This window comes from Xiphophorus couchianus, chromosome 23, assembly GCF_001444195.1.
Source record: "Xiphophorus couchianus chromosome 23, X_couchianus-1.0, whole genome shotgun sequence".
Lineage (NCBI taxonomy): Eukaryota > Metazoa > Chordata > Actinopteri > Cyprinodontiformes > Poeciliidae > Xiphophorus > Xiphophorus couchianus.
In genome coordinates, this window is record NC_040250.1 from 22,506,903 (window position 1) to 22,530,775 (window position 23,873).

General features: G+C 38.6%; 1 protein-coding gene across 1 annotated transcript in view; it reads left to right on the plus strand.

The window, feature by feature from the left end:
* gria1a (glutamate receptor, ionotropic, AMPA 1a) overlaps nt 1-23,873 on the plus strand; it is a 91,316-nt gene that overhangs the window by 62,675 nt on the left and 4,768 nt on the right. The window contains 6 exon segments of the mRNA XM_028008817.1: nt 6,037-6,235; nt 7,169-7,416; nt 12,953-13,067; nt 20,365-20,499; nt 23,680-23,841; nt 23,843-23,872. Coding sequence (XP_027864618.1) covers nt 6,037-6,235; nt 7,169-7,416; nt 12,953-13,067; nt 20,365-20,499; nt 23,680-23,841; nt 23,843-23,872 — 889 coding nt within the window.

Below are 23,873 nucleotides of genomic sequence, written 5' to 3' on the forward strand. Positions count from 1 at the left end.
GGGGGGAAAAAGACACAATAATTTAAAGCTAGCTGATTCACAATGCTAAATAACATGGCTGACAGATCCTAAGGCTTGTTTACTATTCTGTCAAGCAGAAATGAAACAGGAGCCTATAACTCTCTGTGGTATGTCACATTCAGGTACAGCAATTAAAATAGTTTTACTTCATTATCCATATGTTCTTACAGTAAACTGTAGCTCTTTAAGGACATAATATTAGATTCCCTGATTTGAGCTAAATACAAACCTATTTATTTGCTTATTTGGCTGAGTTAAGACACCAATTCATTAATTCCTCCCATTTTACAGCCTTCTCCTAACATAATCTTGTTTCTTACAAATATACCCAACAGTTTATGTTTATAGTTAAGTACTTTGATGACTTATGAGGAAACGAGCAAGCAATAATTATTAAAAATCTTATTTATAATTTGGATTAAGTCTCGTTGATGCTCAAATACAGATGCATATTGTACATTTTTAAATGAACCCACTCAGTTGTTCATTCCTTTGGGCTGGATTACACATTTTGCCCTTACTGTTGAGTATTTTTATTCCTTATTCTATTTTATATATTCCATATTTCCATCTTTGTGTGAATCTACAGTATTTGCTTTGATTGGCTGTCACTTTGGTGCTGTTGCACAGAAGTTTCACCATTGTGGGATAATAAAGGATATTTCTTTTCCATTTCTATTGTTTTTTAAGATCATATAATGCACCCTATTTCCATAGGCTGTAGCTCTGAACTAGATAAGTTATTTTAAGTTGATCAAATTCTTCTAGAAGTTTCAGAATTCCAGCAGGAACAAACTTAAAAGATAAAGCATCGTTAAAAAAAAACACTTGTAATGACTTCCCTTGGAGAAACTGAGTTTTCAGACAGATAAATGTGTGTTTTATCTATAACAAATCTCCAGTCAATAGCTTTATAAACCCTTTCTACCATATTTTGAAGACTTGTTGGATCAGTGACCAAACTCTCCTATTGTTCAGTTTTTATAATATAAGCCGGACAAGTAGAGACCTCCCCTCACGTTCGCTTCAAAGTGACCTACTGTATGCTTTTCAGCTTGATTTAAATGAACAGAAAAAGAGCCCAAAAACTGAAAAGCACTAAATGGGAAAGAGAGAGAAATGACAAGTAGCAGATACAAATGGAATCAGGCAGTCGTTTCAGTCGTCTCTGTTCTGTCTGGATTAAAAAGTAGACCCATATAAATTGTACTTATAAGATTTTCCTTTTTTTTCCCACAACCCATGGCTACTTCTGTTAGTTACATGAATACTAAGGAGCTAATTGAGCCAACATTATAATTGTTGTTTAGAGCGTGATTTTAAAACTTGACTGACCGTATTTTGTCTCCTAGTGAGTTGAGAGCATTAGCAGTATTGTATTGCAGTCAAACAGAATGTGCCAACAATTACACCTAAACGTTTGGAAAGATTTTAAGAATATATACATTATTTCCACTGCTATAGTCTATTCTTTCTGTCTTCCACTTGGTCTCTTTCTTGTACAATCCCTGTATTTCTAAAACAGACATATGTCTGCGAAACATATAGATGTTATGCTAATTGAAAAAAAGTCTATAAAAACTCTTTTTCCTTCTCTCCTTTTTTGCCTTAGAACGATACACCATAATTAGAGACCATTTTCTTTCTAGTTTAAACCTTTGCAATTCCTAGTCCAATTGTAATGTGGCCATTACTGGCTCACTTTTTACACTTGCAAGTCATTAGTCATTGTTTATTACCATATCGAAAAGAAGAGGCCAGCCAGGGGGAGTTCTAATGAGAGTTTAGTGTCGCAGTAGATTCCCAGAGAATTGTGGGTGGAGTACATATAGCGGAGGATGAAGCTCTGATCTGAGATGATCTGGTACCTGTAGCTTTCAGCGACTGAACACTGCCAAGTGACACAGACAGCTGACTGAAATAAAAGCTTCTTATGGGAGAGTTTAAGTCCCTACAGGTGTGTGTGCATGTGTGTGTGTGTTTGTGAATCTGTAAAAACCAAATCTTTCCTTCGGATGTTGGAAATGTTTCCAAATGCATAGTGCTCCCCATTGCTTGGGAATGCGTCCTCTCAGTTCAACGAGTAGCAGAATACCCGACAGCAGTGTTATATTTGATGTGAAGTGACTGCATTGAGTCAAAGAGCGAGATGAGGCTGAGGCTAAATAGACATTGTTAGAACATTTTTGAGGAATCCAGAAAGTTGTATATATGCAGAAATATCTAGTTAATGCATTCAAGCTGGATATAAAGCCATTTGTCAATGGTAATGGATTTGGCATAAGTTAGATTAACAGTTTTATTTGTAATAACTTTTAAAAACAATCAGTCAAATAAGTCAATTGATTTCATTGGTAATAACTTTTAGAAAGTAGTAATTTCCCCAGTTAGTGATATGTTTTGGTTTATCAAAAGAAATGGTTGGACTCAGAAACTGTATATTGATAATATAAGCAACATTTTTGATTGAAATCCCCTTTTGGCTCTGAAATTATTGAATAGACACATGAGTTCAACAACAAGGATTATTTTTGATCTGTTATGAGTGCCTGTTCTGCCCATTCAGCGTTCGAGTGTTTCAGGAATCCCCGATCATTCATGTGGCTTCTTTAGAAATGTGAACTGTGGACACTGACATTTGCGTTGGTTTACGTCTGTGTTTGCAACTGAGATGGTATTTTAGGTTTGAATAGCTCCGGTGATAGACCAGCTTCTTGTTACACAGTGGGCACACAATAGTCTTTAACAGGGTCCATTCAGATCTTTTTTTTTTTTTGAAGGAAAGAAATAACCAGTGGGCTCTGTTAGCCCACAAGAAACTGTCTAGATCACTGTTGTTTGTTTTTGTCCGATTTACAGGTCTACCAGAAACATGTAGATATGTAAACAAAATAGTGAGATTAACTGCACTAAATAGTTTATGCTTTAAAATAGATGCATTAATATAATTGAAATCAATCAATAGAAATCCCCCTCAAGTCCTGTGAAGTTGAACTGCAACAAAATTAGTAAAAATTCAAGTGGTATGCATAGATTAGCATGGCACTGTGAAATTTGAAAATTATTACAAGTTAATAATAGTAGAAAACAAGTAGGATGCTCTTTCTTTTTGGGAGGAAATTACCTGATAAACATTGAGTTTATTTATGTTAAATGGAACTATGTATTTTTTACTCTGCTCAACTAGAGAGGAAGGTTACAGGACATCCACACACACACAGGCACACACACACACACACACCCTGCAAATTTTTTCCTCAACCCAGTTGCACAGTAAATGGCCTCATTGTTATCTTACACAGATAAACTCACACTCACCAGCACACCCCAAGAGGAGGGGAGCGTCGGTGCATGCGTGTCTGTGTGGGCACCCACGCTGCGCTAAGTGTCAGTGCCAAGGCTTAGGCTATTGTTGCCTTGGACCAAAACAAACTCCTGTCAGCCCCCGAGAGCAGGGGGAGACGTGGAGATGGGCGAGGGGGGGGAGGCAGTGGAGATTCACGTTGGACAGAGGATGAAAGTTGGGGGGGGGAAGCAGAGAGAGAAGAAAGCAAGAAAAGGAAAACAGAACAACTGAAGGGGAAGGATTAGACAGCTGTTTACTGCCATCTCTGGAGTGGAGCAGCAGTCAAAGCAGAGGAATTTGTTTGCTTTTGCTGCTGCAATCCAGTTTATTTTTCCATCTCTGCCATTTCTCTTCGTGCCTGTCCTTGCCCCCTTCTGACTTGCAACACTGTTTCGGCACACACAAAAAGGATATTGGTTTGTTTTCCCCCCAGTCGCACGTTTGATTAGCTAACGCACATTTCCTGCTTAGTCAAATCAGCCAGACGGCTACCAAGAGAGTAGGAAGCAGTTAACACACTAATGTAGAGCTGATAGGTATTGTAATAGCTCATTTTCAATGTGCAGAACAATTATTGTGATACCACTTCATACTTTAAATTATAACAACTCCAAGAGAAGGTGTGCCACTTCTCTTTAGTATCTTATGATTAAAAAAATACAATAATCAGACCGCTTTTTTTTTCTTTTTTTTTTACATATAACAATAGACAGTAAAAATGCTGTCTTCTTCATTAGGGATCTGAAATAAAATGTGTATTTTATTAGGAAGTTGTTCTTACACGGTATGTTATTTTTTTACCTACATAAAAGCATTTTTACACCGATTATTTCAAAATCAAAAACATTGTGAAAATGTTAGAGATCTATCAACTTAAAGACTTCATGAATAGAATTTTGAAAATTACAAAAATATTACCTAATGGACAAAGAAATGCACAAATGTTTTGTTTGCAGAAGATTCTGCTACAGTGTCAGCTGCTTAATGTTTTTTTTCTGTCATCTAGCAGCTTCCTTTATTTGTTGTTGTTTCAGGACTCAATACAGTGGCTTCATTCATAGAAATGAGACAAAAGTGACTCATAAGTACCTTTTCAGCAAGATATGGGAGCTTGTTTTATTCAATAATTCCTTAATATTGATGGAAAAGTACTTGTTCCATTGGCAGATTATTTCACTTGTAGAAAAAATTTATTTTGCTGTGCATTTCCAACCCCTGTGCTTCTGTCATATTGTTGCTACACCTTAACTTAATTACTCAGGACAACTTCTTTTTTAATTTCATCATCCTTCCTATCAATTTAGTGTTTTCTTGTCCGAAGACAGAATGCATCTGCACAGCATGCCTAAACCTTCATCGTGTTTAAGTGCAAGAAGGATCTTATGTTCTTTCCCAAAAGTAGAATTATTTCTCAAAATTGTTCTCTTTGATTTTAAATCTGTTGTTTTTTTTGTTTTGTTTTTGCTGCTTAGCTCAAAGTTCTGCACATGAAAGCGCCACTTTAATAGTTTTCATTTTTCTTATAAACCTGGGAATTTATTTTTAATAATCTCAGTGCACAAGCGGATTTATTTAAATTTATCCCTTAAGGTATTTTAATTTGAGTGCTTGAAATGCTGGGTAGAAACACTTGATTTGTTTTCGCCCTTAGGCAACAGCTGAGCATTTACATATCAACTGTGTTGCTTATTTCTAAAGATCTTCAGAAGACCAGCATATTGCAGGTACCAGTGACAGAGTGCAATCTTTTGTTTTGTTAGTTTTTTTGATGCCCGAAAATAAACCACCATTTTTGATTGACACATTGTAAAATAGTACCTAGAGACAAAAAAAATCAGGTGGATTGTACATAGTTTCACACACACACACATGCACACCCCCCTTTGCACAAACACACAGCCCTGCTTCATGACTTTCAAAGGCTCTGGAGCCACTCAGCGTTGAATCTGTGCTCTTTCTCTGCCGCTCTTTCATCATCTTGCCGTCATCTCAAAAGCATCTTAAATGATTATGTTTTAGCTTCTCCCTTTTTGTCTCGCCGTACTTAATCTCGCCTTCATGTTCACACTGCATTTGTTTTTAAGGCACAAAGGTGGACAGTAAGAGGCCCTTTTTGTTTCAGATTTGTGTCATTTTCGTTGCATAAGCACCGGTGCTCTCTGCCCCGGTGCTTGCATGTGTTCGCTCTAGTTAGAGTTTTTTTTTTCTTTTTCTCAAAGTAAACAGACAGAAAGACAGGGATTTAGCTCGTTTTTATTTTATTTATTTGCTTCAAAAGTGTAATTGGAGAAGCTGTAAAGGGTTCTCCTTTGCTCATTAATCCCAAACAATTAATGCGCGTGGCTCCATTAAACATATTGGCAACTTTCTTAAAGTGAGATTAATTTGGCAGGCAGGAGACTGAGTGGGCCTTTGTGGGGCTGGTTATCTTTCCTCAGCAGATTGGGCTAAGCTCTCCACAGGCCCGGTGGGATAAAGAGTGTTTGAGTGCAGAGACGGTGTGAAGCAATGTAGGTCATTTGAGTGGTGTGAACATCACAAGGGTTTAAGATCGCGCTTCACGATTACCTGTCAAGCACTAATGTTATGTTACTCAAACGTACTTGCGCATTCTGCTGTACCTGCAGTGACTAACCCTGACCAACGACGTCGTGGATCTCTGTTTTCAGCTCTCTGTCTGGTCGCATTGTCGGTGGCGTCTGGTGGTTCTTCACCCTGATCATCATCTCCTCCTATACGGCCAACCTGGCTGCCTTCCTGACCGTAGAGAGGATGGTGTCTCCTATAGAGAGCGCCGAGGACCTGGCTAAGCAGACGGAGATCGCCTACGGAACGTTAGATGCCGGTTCGACGAAAGAGTTCTTCAGGGTGAGAAACGTCAAGCTTTTGTAGTGTTTGCTAAATCATTGCTGTCTCTTACAACAACAAGCTGCAGTTTGTTTTATGGAGTTTTTAATCTGACGGACTAACGTCAGTAGTTTGTAGTAGTTTGTGATCTTGCTAATGCAGAGGTACTACTGTATTCATCTTCTAAGCAGTTCTAACCACCTTCCCTGGACTTAGTGATGTACAGCATCCTCACAGCAACATGCTGCAACTAACATGCTTAATTAGGGATAGTACAATCCGAGTGTCTTATTGTGTTATTTCTCTGACGCAGCATTTTTGCATATACGCCAAAATGTTCAGTTGTCATCTCATGTTCCACATTTAGTTTGTCCCTTTCATGCATTGTGGCAAACTGCAAATGTTCTGTTTTTTTCTTTCTGAAAATGCCTTTCTTCCTGCTACTCTTCTTTTAAAATCAGAACATGCATATTTGTTTCAGCAGGTCCTAATATCTGAGCTGTGAACATAAGAAGTTCCCCTAGAGTTACCTTCGGCCTCCTAAACGTTTCTCTGATTAACGTTATACTTGCCTGTCAATATAAGTGGATTTTAACTACTTCCTAACCTTCTCCCTAACCTGTTTGCAATGTTATTTGGGTTTCATAATGCTGTTTGTTCACTAATCTTTTCAGACAAAAGTCTGCACAGAACAAATTTATACATAGGTTAAAATTAGGATTAAATTGGATTTTACTAGGGGTATTATTGTATAGGGGGCTCACCATGAACAAAACACTTGCCAGTTATTTATTTATTTTAATAAAAGATCAACTGAAAACCAGGTGTCCTTAACATTCACTTGCTACTTAATGTCAGTCAATGTATCACATTTGCAAGAAACTTTAAAATATTTAACTGACACTGTCTCTAATTTTTGGTCTCTGCTCTCTTGTTAAAATTTTTGCCCCTCAGAGGTCAAAGATCGCTGTGTTTGAGAAGATGTGGTCCTACATGAAGTCTGCTGACCCGTCAGTGTTTGTCAAAACAACGGATGAGGGAGTGATGCGGGTCAGGAAATCCAAAGGCAAGTACGCCTACTTGCTGGAGTCCACGATGAACGAGTACATAGAGCAGAGGAAGCCATGTGACACGATGAAGGTGGGAGGAAACCTGGACTCAAAAGGTTATGGGATTGCCACGCCCAAGCGCTCCCCTCTAAGGTAAAACCCTGCCGTTGCAATATGGTCAGAAAAAAGCCTTAAAGTTCTTTTATTGCTGTGTTTGTGCATGAACATCACATTTCATCTGTTGATTCCCTCATGTGGCAGACATTTCACATCTGTTTGTGCATGAAACTAAATTTGTTTCATCCATTTTGATTTATTTAAACAGTACTGGGAGAAGGTCTAGACTTGTATTAACTCTAAGGAATAAGAAAACAGTGTAATTTTATAGTGGTGTTGAAAATATCTCCTCATGAAAAGAAACAACGATTTTTATTGTCCTCATCAAAACAAGCTGAGATGAAAATGTATCTATCTTTTAGCAAAAGTTTAGAATCCTCATTTTGCCATAAATTTCCTAAATCTTTCACAAATCAAAACATTTGTTTGAAAGAATCTTCAATCAGTGTGATTCCAGCACAGACTAGTATTGTAGTCTCATACGTGTCTAATTCTAAAGTCCTTATCCACGCACCATATATTGTCTACAGGTACAGCTCAAAAAATGTAAATATCTTGCAGAAGTTTAAGACTTTTGTAACTCGTTTCAAAAAGTGGAACTCGTAGAATCATGATAGAGTGAAATATTTCAAACTGTAACTTCTTTTAGTTTTGATGATTAAGGCTTACAGATGACGAAAACCCCAAATTTAGTGTTTCAGAAAAAATAGAATTTTGGAAACTCACGGTGTCGCACCCTAATCAGCTAATTAACTCTAAACACTTGCAAAGGTTTCCTTGGTCTGACCCAGACTTGGTCAGTCTGGGTCAGTAGGCGACACAATTATGGGGAAGATTGCTGACTTGACAGATGTCCGGAAGGCAGTCACTGACACTCTCCGCAAGGAGGGCACGCCACGAAAGGTCGCTGCTATAGATGCTGGATGTTCACAGAGTGCTGTGTCCCAGCATATTCAGTGGCAGGAGAAAGACTGATAGGAAAAGGTGCACCGGCTACAGCAGAAACAGCAGCTTTGAGAGAATTGGCAAGTAAATTCCTTTCAGAGTTTTGGGCGAACTTCATAAGAAGTGGAATGAGGCTGGAGTCGGCATATCAAGAGCCACTGTGCACAGACAAATCTGACATGGGGGCTTCAAATGCCACATTCCTCATGTCAAGCCACTTCTGAACCAGAAACCTTTTCCAATGCAAGTAGTTTTATTTCATTTTACATGAATATGAATTATGTTGTCTGAAACATTATTTCAGTGAGGAAACTCAGGGTGTTAACATCATGAGATCTTGTATAATTTTTATTCCTACCTTCACTCCTCGGATGCAGAATGAAGCAATCGTGAGGGGCAGGTCTGTCGCAATAAGCAATAAATTTAATATTTGTATGACGAATTAAAAGGAGCTGGATAATTAAAAATATGTCGATAGTTTGCAGTTGCATGCGTGTTTGTTTTTGTTGTAGCTCTCTCTCTTTCTACCAAAGAGACTGGATGACACCCCGGTGCATCGAGTTACTTCTCCCGTTGTCGTTCCTCCAGAATAATACGGGGAGCGACGAACGAAAAAGCGGCAGTTTTACGGCACTCCGGGTGAACCCAACACATGGGACGCGACAGCGACGATGGCGTCAAAAGTTTTAATTTTTTCCAACTTTCTCTCGTCGCATGGCTGGTATTTAGTCGACAAACAAAATACAAAAAGTCCAATGCAAAATGATGCGCGCTAGGACATTTAAATTGCTGAACAAATACTGCCCTTTCATCTCATTGAAAAGCCAGCATTTCGAAAAAGTTAAAACATTTGACACCAGTGCAGAGTAAGTTTTCACAGGCAGTACTCCCAACGATTAATATATTTTGAAGGGCAAGTTTGTTTACAGAGACTTCACAATCCATTTTTATTTGTTTTGAATGTTTAAAATGCCTTCCAGGTCCAGTGTTAAATGTTCTTTAGAAATTAATTTGTTGATCTTTGAGAGGATGTACTTGCGTTATTATGACATTTTTATGCTATTGGTTAATAATGGCCTCAAATTAATTTTTTATTTATCGCAATAATTTGTGACAATTAATTGCCCATCAAAAGTTGTTATTGTGACAGGCCTAATGAGAGAAGCTTGAAAACCTTTGCAAAAGTACTGTTCATCTGTTTTTTTCTGTTGGCATGTGCACATTTATGATCAAATTAAGTCTTTCATTCTTGTGTTATATTGTACACCGCCATAAAATGAAATTATGTTTTCACTTTTTTTTGCAGTTTGTATTTATCAAATGAACGTATTTATAGAGTTAGCTTATACAGTTTCTACCTTTTTTGTTTGTATATTCTCCTAATAAAGTGAATCTACTTAAGCAAACTTGTGAAAGCAAACAGAAGTGCAAAGTAGGACAAGAAGATGTCGATTCCTGTTTGACCCTCCATTTGGTTAGCTCTAGGGCTCGTTTTTGACGAATTGATTTATGGAAGCTAAAGTCAACTAAAGCATCGCAATTCTGTGTAGCGGAACTTGTGAAACGGCATTAAAAGTAAAGTAAACCTGGCTACTTTCCCACTTTAGCTAGAGCTCACACCTTGAATGTTCCACTTTTCCCCATTCAATGTGACAAATGATGTAACGAATGATGATTCTTTCTGGGTTTGCTCCCGCCATCGACAAGCGGCAGTTGTCATTTCACATCGCATTAACATTCTAACCGACTTCCCATTTATATTGCTTCTGCAACCACAGAGAGAGTGCAAATGCTGGGTGGCATCTGAAGCTTTTAATCTGTCTCTAATAGGCCTCATTCATTTTAATGAAGGGAGCCATACTGGAAGATTTTATTCAATCATTGCTGGGGTTTCTTTGGGACCTTGGTTGACAGCCAGAGGTCAGAATGCAGACAGGATATGGTTCTTGAGCCTTCCTCAGATGTTCCTCCTTTTTGAAATGTATGCAAATCACATTTTATACATCAAGTAAGTGTTGCATTAGTTTAAGCTATAAATGGTGGGTGGTGAAATTAAGCTGCTCCAGACCCACATCTGGCACTCAAAGGCTGAGGATGTACCAGCGTATCTCCCGCTCTGTGGTGATCCCTAAATGAGCGATGTTTGTTGTTGTCGGGTTTCTATCGTCGTCATTCACAAACGTCTTGCACTGAGATTCGATAACAGCTAATAAATTTACATCGCTAATAAATGAAATTGAAATGTGCCCATCTTGATTTAAGTTCCCAACTCTCCTGTGCGATTAGACATAAGTGAATGACCAAGCACTGCTCAGAATTGAATTCAATCATACCTGCAATGAGCTGTTAGCAAATAAATGATTTTAGACTGCTGCATGTCAAATGATTCCATTCTTATCTATGTTCAGAAACAGCAAAACAATTTAATTTATTCACATTTGAGTGATATCAACTGCTCAGCAGTGCAGGTTTGATTGAAAAGTTTCTATTTTACAGGAATATCTTCAAATAACCCTTTTTTTCCTGATCAATCATTCTAATGTATTTCTTACATGTGCAACATCCACCTGTCCCCAGCAGAGTTTACCCCATCTCTCTGATGACCTGTAGCCTTTCTGACATCTGCTCACCTCAGAGCAACAGACCAAACTAACCAACGACCCACTGAGTCATCCGTGTTCACAGTCTTTTGACTTCTTTCTTTTTTTGTCTGAGTTTGCTGGGCTGAGAAAGAAGTCAGAAAAAGGTTTTACCAGCCCTGAGGAAAAAAAAAAGAAAAGAGAAACGTGTTCCCTACAGCTGTGTTGTGAACTCAAGGTCAGGGGATAAAGACTCCTCTGTTTCTGCTGGTGAGAAAGGCTGAATATTAAACCAAACCCTGCAGTGGATAAAAAAACGGTCTTGACTTCTGGTCATAGATTCTGCCTTTCCGTGTAACGGGGATGGAGAGAATCTTTGTCCACGGCCAAACAGCTATAGGAAACACACTCATACACTTAATCCAGAGAGCACAAGAGTAAGCTTTAAGGAGATGCCTTCAGTGAGTTCACCTGCACATGGAAGTATTATTCTTTTTATGCTTGTTAATGCTTGAAACGTATCTGCACACTAAGACACACTACCTTTGACTGCATGTGCTGTTGCTGATGGACTCAGTGAGCAAAGACCAGAGGCCAGGATTTGAACCCAAGACCTTCTTGCTAAATTCTTCAGAAATCCTGAACTGTGTATTAAATGTAAAAGTAATATTGAAAAAATGCTGTACAGACTAATAAAAATAACTGATAAATAACCCTTTGGTTTAGCACCGGTAGGAACCTTTCACCCACTTCAGAATCAACATAAATGGCTAACAGTTAGCAAGTCACAGTTTTCCCACTGTGTGCTTTTCAGTCACTCGTGGGGTCTTTGTTTATCCAACACTGATTTTTGCTAGCTGACTTTGTCAACAGAAGGCTTCAACAGCTTAAGAACTACTACTACAAGAAATATCAAACCTTTATCAACACTTCAATGGGGCATTCAAGGTCGGTGTGACCATCTTTGTACGTCTTGTGAAAGAACAGAAACAGCAAGGGTGGTTGAAGCCAACCTGTTGCTAATGTGCCTCTGACTTTCCAAGCGAGGTAATGACAGCCCTGTGTCAGCTGACTTGTGCAATTGGTAAACCAGCGTTTTCGCTTGTGTGTGTGATTTGGCAGTTACAGAGGACCTAGGCAACCAGTTGGCCTGTGAATTTAAATGAAAGGATTTTTTATATAATCCCTTCTGTTATTGATGGACATAATTTCTTGCCATTAACATCATTACATATATTGAACTGCCATGAGACCGAACAAGTCCCTAGCCATCAAATCTCTTGGTACTGGTGCCACTTGAAGACAGAACGCACAAAAACAGACACAAATATGATGAGTAACACACCCGTATCAATCCCACTCATTACCAATCTTTGGTTTCGACAATGCCAGCTTGCTATTTAAAGCCCACATGAGTGGAGGATGTTTTAAGTTTGATTTGAAATTTGCCATAGGCAGCTGAGAGAGGGTTCTGTCTTTGTGGCAATTTCTTTGTCAAAGAGACTAAGTTGACGTTGACAACACTTTGTTCGCCAACACTGTCAACAAAGGAATCACTTTTCTTTCTTACTTTTTAACAAGGTTCTCAAACATTGACCAAGGTTACTTCATCAAATTAAATAATATGGTTACAGGAGCTGAATAGCACAATCCAAAATAGACTTTGCTCAACAATATTGAGGCAAGTTATTGTTGCAACATCTTGTGGGAAGATGCTACTACATTAGTACACCTCCCGTCAATATACTGTATTTGTTACCATATTAAAAGTAATTAACTTCATCACCCAAGGCATCTCAGTTTAGCACTCCGTGTCTCTCTGAGGCCCCTGCTTGGTAAAACCTGGTACATCTCAGCAGCATTTCAGCGCACTGCATGTATATAACAAAACGTGCACATTCAAAACCAGGGCTTCTGGTCCGTATCAAGTTGGCCACATTCAGGAGAATCCCTTGCTTTCAAGTCAATGTTGTCATAATTACCACCACCACTCGACCAATCTCTTTATATCTGTCTCCTAACGGTTATCGTTTCATATCGTTTTCAAGAAACCCAGTAAACCTGGCAGTATTAAAACTGAACGAGCAAGGCCTCTTGGACAAATTGAAAAACAAGTGGTGGTACGACAAAGGAGAGTGCGGCAGCGGGGGAGGGGACTCCAAGGTCAGAGCCAGTTTTGATGAACCCTGTGTGTAACGGGGTGGAGATGGCGGTAACCGGCAGCTCGACGCCACATCGCCTCTCTGGCAACACTTTTTTTATCCATGAGATTTAGGACAGAGCAACAGCAAAGAGCCAAACTTTTGAGCTGTTTGACTATAAATTTGAAATCCACCGAGCTGAATATATGCACCATGTGAACCATGAAACTTTATTAGTAATTGAAGCAACTAAGCGAAGCACAATCTGTTATTTGATGCTGCAGATGCTTTTCAGGCGCAGTTGTTAAATCTTGCTTTTTTTTTTTTTCACATATTCTGTTAGCAAAAGATTTATTTAAGATGACAGTGTTGCATGAGTGGGGGTAAGCAGAGTGCCGGTTACCCAAAGTGATATAGTAATACACATCTACAGCCTTACAGAGTGAGCCAGCCAAGCTAGATGGAGTATTAATGCATATCACTTTGACTCGAATGCTAATAATGACGTTTAATGCCATGTATTTGTGTGTGACGTTTTATTTAGTTTTTTTCTTTGTCAAGCAAGCGAGACCAAGCATTGACTGTTGTGTGGATGTACTTGTTGCTTTGTGTTTCTGAACTAATAACATAAAATAACATGACGTAATATGTTATTTATGTTATTTCCCTATTGTTGGAAGAATCCCAGTAAACCTAGCGGTGTTGAAACTGAATGAGCAAGCCGTCTTAGACAAACTGAAAAACAAATGGTGGTACGATAAAGGCGAGTGTGGCAGCAACGACGCCGCAAGAAAGGTTAGTCTCAACGCACAAAATTGACACCTCACTGTACCTCCCAACCCTAACCCTATTTTGTTCCTAAACCAGACCTTACCCTTTCAAAAAATAATAATAATAAATCTCTCAACCTCTACCGCACACAGTTATCCTCCCTCTGTGGCTTTGGTAGTACCGCACTGGACCACATATCAGACAGCAGTACAAAGATTACTTCTCTTTTTCTCTTTCTTAAGAAAATTTGGAACACTTAACTTAGAAATACATTGCTTCTCCATTCACTAATATATTTTTTCACTTTAGGATTTGTACTTTGCAAAATATACTCACTGAATTATGCAAAGTCAGTGCATTAGTCTTCAAAAACATAGTTTGGTTGATTCAGTTTAGAGTAAGGTTTAATCAGCAGGGACCATTTTAAACTGTACAAGTCACAAATCATTTCCTCCACTGAGAGAAATTGCTGCACTTTTCCCTCACTTTGTGCGCTTTCAGGACTCGAACATCAAAGACAGTCACATGTGGCGTGCATTTGATTTTTCAACACACTTTTAAAAGCTCACCGCTTTTGTGGCTCGAAATATTTCAGCTGTAGCACAAACTTTGATTCTGTGGAAAAAGCACCCAAGTGCTATAAATTATGTGTGATGTATACAACGACTTCCACTCTTATTGGCACCCCTGATAAAACGTATAAAAACAATTTTACTGCAGAGGCATACATTTTTAGTCAAATCAGTGGTGCAACAAATCCTGACAAGTCTACAATTTACATATTACATTTTCCATTTCAGCTTCTTATACCTCTTTACTACCTCTGTCTTTATTTTAGGCACCTGACCGATATGGAAAATATCTAACTTTGAATTGTTTTCACTCAGTAAGAGGATCCAAACTGAGGAATGTTGTTGTAAGACCGACCCTATCAGAAAAGATGCTGATGTTTCAGTTTCTGGCCGGTAGTTCAGCGATGAGGCTAAAAATCAGGCTAAAAATCATTTGCATCCAGTCACCATCAATTTTTTATTTTATGTTTTTTTATTTTTTTTTTTTTTTGGTGCTTCTGAACTTTTTTTTTATGTTTGTGAAAACGCTAAAGAAGTTGTAACCACTAATACATAACTTCCTGTTTCTCTTGCTGCATACATCTAGAGCCGACTGCATGTTGATTTTAGAGTCTGACGGGGCAGGTGTGTTACAGAGTGATGAGACTATTTTCTACTTTCTTAGTTCAAGTGTAGGAGGCCAGATTTGTCACAGATTTTTAACTAATGTCAAAAACTAACAGCTACTAACTAAATCCAAGCTGTTCATGCCCATCCTTTCATTTTTCTACAGTTAAAGTCAGGGGGGAAAAGTTGTAATTGTTTGGTTTAGTTTAATGCCAGGAGTCATTTTCATTGTAGCACAAATCAGCTAATTTGTCAGGAAGTGCCCCGAGACACCCCCCTCCTGTGGATTTCAAAATTACCACTGTCACCTCAGCAAAATCAGTGTTATGCTGCTTTTTTGCTGTATCTTAGCTGGAAATTTCATATGCTAAATATTGCTTTGATAGCAAATGTACGTGTTGCAAGGGATTATTTTTAAATTTAGCAGTGCTACTTTGACTTAAAAAGTCTAAGAAAGGATGTAGTCTCGAATATTTTCAAACATTTTCACAAGCTATTTTCAAAAATCATTTTTTCATCATTTGGACAGTAGTCTTGTGGCATTCCAGTGTCCTTTTATTCCTTCTGACAAGCTTGTTTTGAGGGATTTAATGTTTATGCTCTCCTGGATATTAGGTGGATTATTTAGGATTGTGAAATTAATATAAGCAACATTTACAATGCACATAAAATCTACCCGTAGAAAACAACACACCCAGCCTTCTAAACCCATAAGCATGCAAGCAAAAATAGCATTATAATAATCTGAACATCTCTTATAAAAAGGAAACAAAGAGGCACATAAGATAAAAACATCAGGCACTTGGCCACTTGCTGAGTTCATTGAGTTGTAATCTCTGTACTCTGGCCTTTAAAATAATCCCACCCTAATTCTCTCACCGTAGAGTGTGCACACTGCAACGCTGAGCTTCAGTCGACTTGCATGCTCTAGCAGTCTGCATTATCGACTGACTCGAGAAGCAGTTCTGCCTGACAGTAAAGCTGTGGCTTTTTAATTCAGATTTCCGTCCATATGTTCCTCCATGCGGATCTTTGATCCTGTGAAAATTAGCTGCCTTTTGCTGATTGACAGCTTAGTGCAGGGGGTGCTAAACCTCGTGGCGAAGAAGGGTGAAGTCTCTCGGGAAGATATTACAATGTGAGGTAAATCCAGTAACACCCTAAATGCAGCAGCACAAATGGGCTCTCTGCATGGGAGATGGCATTATGGAAATAATTGTAGCTATTTACATAAAACAAGCTCCTATGGCAATATAGACACATGTCCAGCAGGTGGTCTGTTATAAAGACTAAATTGAGCACCAAGTGTCTTTTACGCTTGCACAAACCTTTTTCTTTTAGGTAAGTTGTGACAAAAAGCCTCAAACGATTTGAAAAGAAATGAAAAACCGTGGAGTTGTGAAAAAATTCCTTAATGGACAAATAGACGTATGGTAAATGAACCTTCAGTTTCTCCCCTCTGTCAAATATGCCATTTTCTTGTTTGTGACACGTCAGTCATGCCTGTCACATTCCTAAAGATGAATTTTAACAACCTGGTTTAACAAAGTCGATTTTAAAAGCACCTCAGCATGATGGAAAGTACCGATGTACTGAGCAACATACAAACTGAACAGTAGACATGTTTTGATCATTTACGAATGTCTAAAGGAATCCCCCTCTTAAAATCATGCACTGTACATGTCTCTTTTGTGCATAAGTTATAAAGAACTTTTTTTTCAATCTTTTTTTTTTATTTATTTATTTTAGAAATTGGTAGAAAAGAATAGAAGATGAACTTAACTGGAAACAAGATTAAAATAATAATTTAAAAAAAGAGTAAAAATAACCCGTTCCCATTTAACAAATCTTTTTCACAAAGTGCTTTATTAATAAATCTTACTGACTTTACTTACTTACGTCCCTCCTTAAGATGTGGCTTAAAGATTAGTATGAAATTGCTCGAAAGCTAATTTCATTCACTAGAGTATTTTGTAAGCAAAATTCTCCTATAAAACAAGCAAAAACCGTGATATTTTCCTACATTGTTTATGTCTATTCTGTCTTTTATTATCCCACACCACATAGCCTAAGCTTTTACCTATGCAACATTTATACGTCTAGTTTCCATCCAGTTATGGGAAAAGCAGTTATTTACCCAAAGACAAGTAAAAGCTTTTCATTACTTGCTTTTATTCTTCTTTAGTTGCTTTTAATTGTTCTTGCTGTTAATGGAAAAGCTTTTACGCACGCGTCACTTCTTAAATGTTTCTCAGAATCTGTATTCTAAAGAGGCGCAGTTTGAGGAAGCTTTTAGTTTTCGGCTGCCTGATGAAAGTAAATTTGCCTAGAAGGGGAGACTTTCAGTTACACAAAATGTGACCAAATATTAAAAAAGGGAAAATACACAAGCTATGTAGACATGAAACTGATTTTTTTTTTATCTTTAAATTGTGCTGCACTTAAGAAAATTTCACAAATAAAGGACAGAGATTCATGGAATACATGATTCTAGCCTCAAATAATGTACATGTGTGTATTTATAGGTGTTACCATGAGTGATAAAAAAAATTATTAAAAAAAAACATTGAACCAAAAATTTTAGATGGTTTAAAATGACATAAAAGCATGCATTTGAATACTTAGTAGTACAAATTACCTTTGTATTAAGTCTCCTAAACAATTTTTAGGATGAGATAATCTGGTGATGTGGCCAAGTATTTATCATACATATAGGTGTTACAAAAACTTTCATTTTTAGTAATAAAAACACACAGCTAGTCTTATCGTCTTTATTTGGTACTTGAGGCCTGTCTCACATTGTCTCTGGCCACTATCATTGGCGCCCTTGGTGAAAATGTCTGCAAAAATCTGTAAAATAAGTAGCTTCAATGGAAACTCTATGACCCCAAGATACAACAAATATTCAGGCACTTTCAATAGCACAATCTACATTTAATGTTAAGCATGAAACTGCAAATATTTAGCAGTACAATACACGCTGCTTCTCAGGATAGACTTAGGTCTCATAAAGTCAAAGGGAGATGGCAGCTTAGCTAGAATATTAGACACTGGACTCTGCATCATATTAACCTGGCAAAGACTGCTGACGCCTCTATGGGAATTAAATCTTCCTCAGCTCTTTTTGTTACGAAATAAACTTTGCAAGTTTATGTAAAACTAAATAATACATCCAACTGATCCAGAAGCTTTGCTCCTGCTCATGTAGATACGGGAGACTCACAAGGGTGACTAAATAAGCTATACCAAAAAAAAAAAGACCAGAATTAAAGTTGAATAAATCCTTTCTGGGTGATTTATGATATCCTTCCTTTTATTTTTAATTAAAATCTGCTCCGCTGTACCACTCAGACGGGATACGTCATATTTATTACTCGGGTGTTATCTGCGCCCCTTGTACTCTCCGTTCCCGCGGTGATGGGATGCATTAGCCAGTACAGATGTCAACAGCCACTGAAAACCCTTCATCGCAATTAGCAGGCAGCAGTAGATTTTATTCACAGCTTTTGCATGTACCTGGCGGTTTTGCCGTTTTTGTGAGGGAAAACTTAGCTGGACCGCAAATAATTTCCAGCAAAAACCTTTTTATGGGTGCAGATGGTGCAAAGCGCCAAACAGTGAGGGAGCATTCTCTTGCTTCCCTAAGATTCTCTGCCGCCTACTGTTTTGAGAGGGTGCCTAATGATGTATTTTCAGCTGCAAGCCTGGAGAGAGACTCCATCTGCCCTGTTAGTAACCAAGTTCAATTTTAGCTTTTTCTATAAGATCAGAAAACAGCTACAAAAATAGGATATGCACCTACATTGTGAGACAGGCCTCTGCCATGTTTGTATTGATATTGCTTCTCTACCAGGGTTTGATCCTGCTATAATTGTTTCTCTGTGCCTCCCTATTCAGTCCATGGTGTGTGCGTGTGTGTTTGTGGGTCTGATTATGTCTTTTTTTGTTTACAGTGCCTTGAGAAAGTAGTCATATCCCCTATTTTTTTTGTTTTTTTGTTTTTACAATATGTCACATTACAACCACAAATTGCGATGAGTTTTATTGCAATCCTATGTGACATCCCATCACAAAATAGTGTGTAAGTGTAAACAACACATGGATTTGAAAATTACCTTCATTCTAATATCCTTAAATAAAACACAGATGCCTTCAGAAATCACCTAATTGGTAAGTAGAGTCCATGTTTCTGTTCTGTGAAATCCACAGATGCTTCTTAGATGACACTGGTGCACAAAAACTTCATGAAGACTAAGAAACAGACCGGTCAGTAATATAGGCTTGAAGGACCTTAACGCAGGTTTAGGTAATAATCATTACCCAATCATAAGGGCTGGACAGTAAATTGGTAATAATATATATTGCGATACACACGTGATCAATATCAATAGATTAGATCTGATAGAATATTCAGTATCCAATATTATATTATTCACTGAATTTAGATCAAGAACCACACAGCATTCTGGGAGATATAGGTGGAGGAAAGGTTTAGCTGCTCTGCCTCTCTCGGCCAGCTAAGTAAGGTTTTGTGGCAACAACTAACTCACTCTTTGGTTACCTAGCAACAACCTGTTGAGTAACTTTGGCAATAGCAGTTTCAAATTTGCCACCACGCCTCATAGCTGTTTAAACAATAATTTCAAAAAAACAATGATGTGGAGTGAAAACTATGGATAAAACGGGAAATGTCAGGCCACAGTTTGGCAGTTTCAGATATTTAAAACAAAACAAACACAAAACAGTCTATAAGCGATAAACAAATATCGATATTGTCTGATATGAAATGTTTGTCATAATATGTTTTTCAGCTATATTGTTCAGCCCTAACCAATCAATCCAAGTCCAAAAGACTTTAGCAGTTTCCCAAAAATGTCTAGAGCACACGACATGTCATGCAAGACAAGAACTAAACTTTTATTGGCCTACATGTAAAGCACTAAATGAGAAAACTAACTGCTTCATAACATCATAGAAACAGCATTTAAGGTGTCAATGTCGGAGAAGGCTAAGTAATTGCAGTGAAGGTGGTTCTACAAAGTATCAATTCAATGTGAGCTTACAAGAATGATCACACATTCAAATCTTGCTTGTAATAAAAACTAATAAACCAGTCACATTTTTGATCTACTTAAGTATTATGCACTACTTTGTGTTGGTCCAGCATGTCCCCCAAAAATTCAAGGGATGGCTACATTTGCAGGGCATTGTAAGCATGTGTTATGTCAGAGTTTGCTCTCTTGTGTTTACACTTATCCAACTTACAGTTAGATGAGTGTAAAGTCAAGTTGTATTCCACTTTTGTTGCCACTTTTCTTTTATTCCTCACTTCTGGGCTCCGGCCCCTCTTCCTGCTCCTCCTTTCCCCAGGACAAGACAAGTGCTCTGAGCCTCAGCAATGTGGCAGGAGTCTTCTACATCCTGATTGGAGGCCTGGGCCTGGCCATGCTGGTGGCACTGGTGGAGTTCTGCTACAAGTCCCGGACCGAGTCGCGCCGAATGAAGGTGTCGACCGCGCGAGCAGCTGCAGCCACAGCCGCTCAGGCCTTTCACTGCTCAGCCTTAGAAAGTGGTGCTAGTGCCCCCTACACAGAGCTGCAGAGCTACGGCCTGTACGCCAACAACACTGTTAAGATATAAGGGCAGAGCACAGCCATGGGGTAGGAAACGCTGTGATCGAACCATGATGATGATGATGATGATGATGATGATGATGATGATGATGCGTCTGCCTCCACCCCGTCCTGCCCATCTAAACGTGACCACAGTAGGGCCTCTCACGGCTTCCACCGCAGTGCCAACGCTCTCCTGTACCTCTCTCTTCTTCTGCCGCTGCCTTGCTCAGTCTTTGTCACTGACCTACTCCAGTGTTTGTTTGTTTTTTTATAATCACTTGATTTCAAAATTGCCCTTATGCCTGTTTTCTTCAGGATTTTAAAGAACATTTTTGGTGCAATCTATTGGAATCGCATGGTTTTAGCGTGTGGGTTGTTCCAACTCATTTAAATTCATGTTTCTCACGTTACCTGCTCATTTTGGTGTGATGAAAGGTGGACACACAAGGCGATAACACCACAAGAACTTGATTAGATACTAATATGAATAACTCAAAGATCGATAATAAGCCTTAAACAGAGGGTTAGATATCAAAAATAAGAGCAAATCACCACAGCAGAGACCTGTTCATTTAAAGAAGTTGTGAATAGTGTTGTGCAAACACATTTCTTCATGCCTTAAGTCTAAAGTTCCTGGCTATTTTGTAATCTTTTATAGTATATTTTACTTGTATTTTTTTCCTTTTTATACTGAATATGAATAATATATAAAATCAAGAAGATTAAGGACAACCCCGGCTATCCTCTTCATGAGACTGTCTTGCAAAAACAGTGTTTTCAGTCAGAGGCCTCCTCGGATTTGCTGCAATACGGACGGCTACAGGAGATCTTTCCTGTCAACAGTCATTACTATCTACAATAACTCTGAAGAATTTGAATTAATATGAGTTATAGCTATGTTTAATTTCCCTCTGGGATCAATAAAGTACTTCTGAATTTGAATTTGTCCAGAACTTGTAACTGATAAAACAAACATGTAAAAACAAACATGGCCAGGTACTGGATTAAAAGTATCAGCAAAGACAACCTAACCCAACAAAAGAACTTTATAAAGCCAGGATAACTTTAGATAATGAATTAGAAAAAAAAAACTAAAAATATATATTTTTTGACAGATTGTAAATAATTCATAAATAAATCAGAGATTACTCATGAGTTTTACACGGTGTTATTGATCAGATATAAACGGCACTCTCAACACTCTTTTGGACTTATATCTTTGGCAATAAATATGTATATACGTACAGTATTTTGTTGTGTGTAAAACAGCTAAGTCAGAGGTCATTTCTTCTTATTTTGCTCAACAGAAACCAGACTTTTTGTGATTTGTTTTTTACCTCTCAAGTCTGGCTTGTTTACGTTGAAATATTTTAAAATGTTTGCTCAACACTATGAGATATTTTAAACACATTTATGCTCTGTTGTTCTATAAATGAAAATGCACATTTTTTTTAAATTCTTTTTTATTTTCCTTCACTGAGAAAATAGTGAAGGAAACATGTTAAATCGCATCACTGAACTAGTACAATAATCTTTGGCACACTTTTCACCAATTTCCCTTGCAGCACAGGTATAAAGGCAATTTAAATCACAGTGGTACATCTATCCACTTCTGTCGCTCTGAGCAATTCTCTCCCTCGCTCTTTCTTCTTCTTCTACTTCTTCTTCTTTTTGCTGACTGTCTCGCAATCGCAGGGCCCATTGTGGTGAACATCGTTTCTATGTTTATACCATGAGGTGGTCCTGGTGCGACTCGCATGTCTTCCATCACTGCTTGCGCCAAAAACAAGTCAAACTGAAACTGTTGAATGTCCAGAGATGTGAAACTGAGGACTTGCTGCTTGTTTTATTTCCTTCTCTGGAAGATGTGAGATGTTTAGCTGTTAGACGCTCCTGCTTCATGGATCAATTTTCACAGAACAAAACGCTTGACTTATTCGCCCAATGTCAGAGCCCCTTAGGGCATCCTCAAATACTCTTCACGCAAACAGAAAACTACATGGCAGGGCCGAGACGAGGAGGGGATCTTCTACATGAATCTCTTATATTTTAATCAGGCTACCAAGAGGCACCTGATCAGTATGCTGATGAGGGTGGCGAGAAGCCTTTTAGTCCAGCGACACCTGCTTGGCCGTTTGCCTTGAAGGGAACAACAACACCGTTCCAATTAGAGGCTGTATGACTCTCCAATCCCCGTGCAGCACTTACAGGTTGCACAAGATCACACTTGCTTTGCCCAATTTAATCAGGTACAGAATAGCGGACGACGACAATGAAGCACACGTCTGCGGGCACACAAACACACACGGACGCGCGCGCAATCTTCACCCATCATTAGGTTCAGCTTTTGAGCCTTGTGGCTCTTATTACGCTGGATTGGAGAATGAAGCTAATAAAGCAATAAGCGAAGCCTCAGCAACCCTCTTACAGCCCACACTTTGCTCTGCTCCTCCTCTTACAAATTAGGACGTGTGAGGCACAACGACCTGCACCGAGAATTATAACCCGCAAAGATTCCTCAGATCCTAGTAAACAGAGACAAAAGTAGGATGAGATCACTCTTTTTTTCTTTTTTTACCTTGACAAGCAAGCACCACATTGAGATTGCAACACGAAGAAGACACTGTCAATTGAATGGATGGATGTAGTAAAGGCTAAAACCTTGCATAGCATTCTCATATTAATGTAGCTTATAATTTATGTGTTGCAAGCTTGAACAACTGATCTACTGTAGCTTTCTCTGTTTAGTTAAGAGAGAGTTCGGCATGGGTCGGCATCAGTAGACATATCACGGTTTCCTACAAGAGTTTAAACAAAAATGTACAAAATGATCAGAAAAGCAACAATCATCTTATCACTTATAACTTCAATAGAGTTATTTAAGCCTTTGTTCCATTGATTTACACTGGATGTATTTGTAGGCAGGAGACAAGAGGGTAGGGACTTTTAATGTCGTTGTAACCTTTGTTTACCTTGATATCTGAAACCGGCCCATGCCAACATCTAATACAAACCTTTAAAGTCTAAAATCCTGTCAGAATGTTCAACCTAACATGTGTGTTTCCGGCAGCAGTCCATCAACGATGCCATGCGCTGCTCCACCTTGACCAGGATGAGTGGTAACGGGAGCGGAGGAGAGAACGGACGAATCCTCACCCATGACTTCCCCAAGACGGTTCAGACGCTGCCCTGTATGAGCCACACCGCCAGCATGGGACTGGGAACCTCCGGCATGTGATCACCATCTCGTCCCGCTGGGATCTA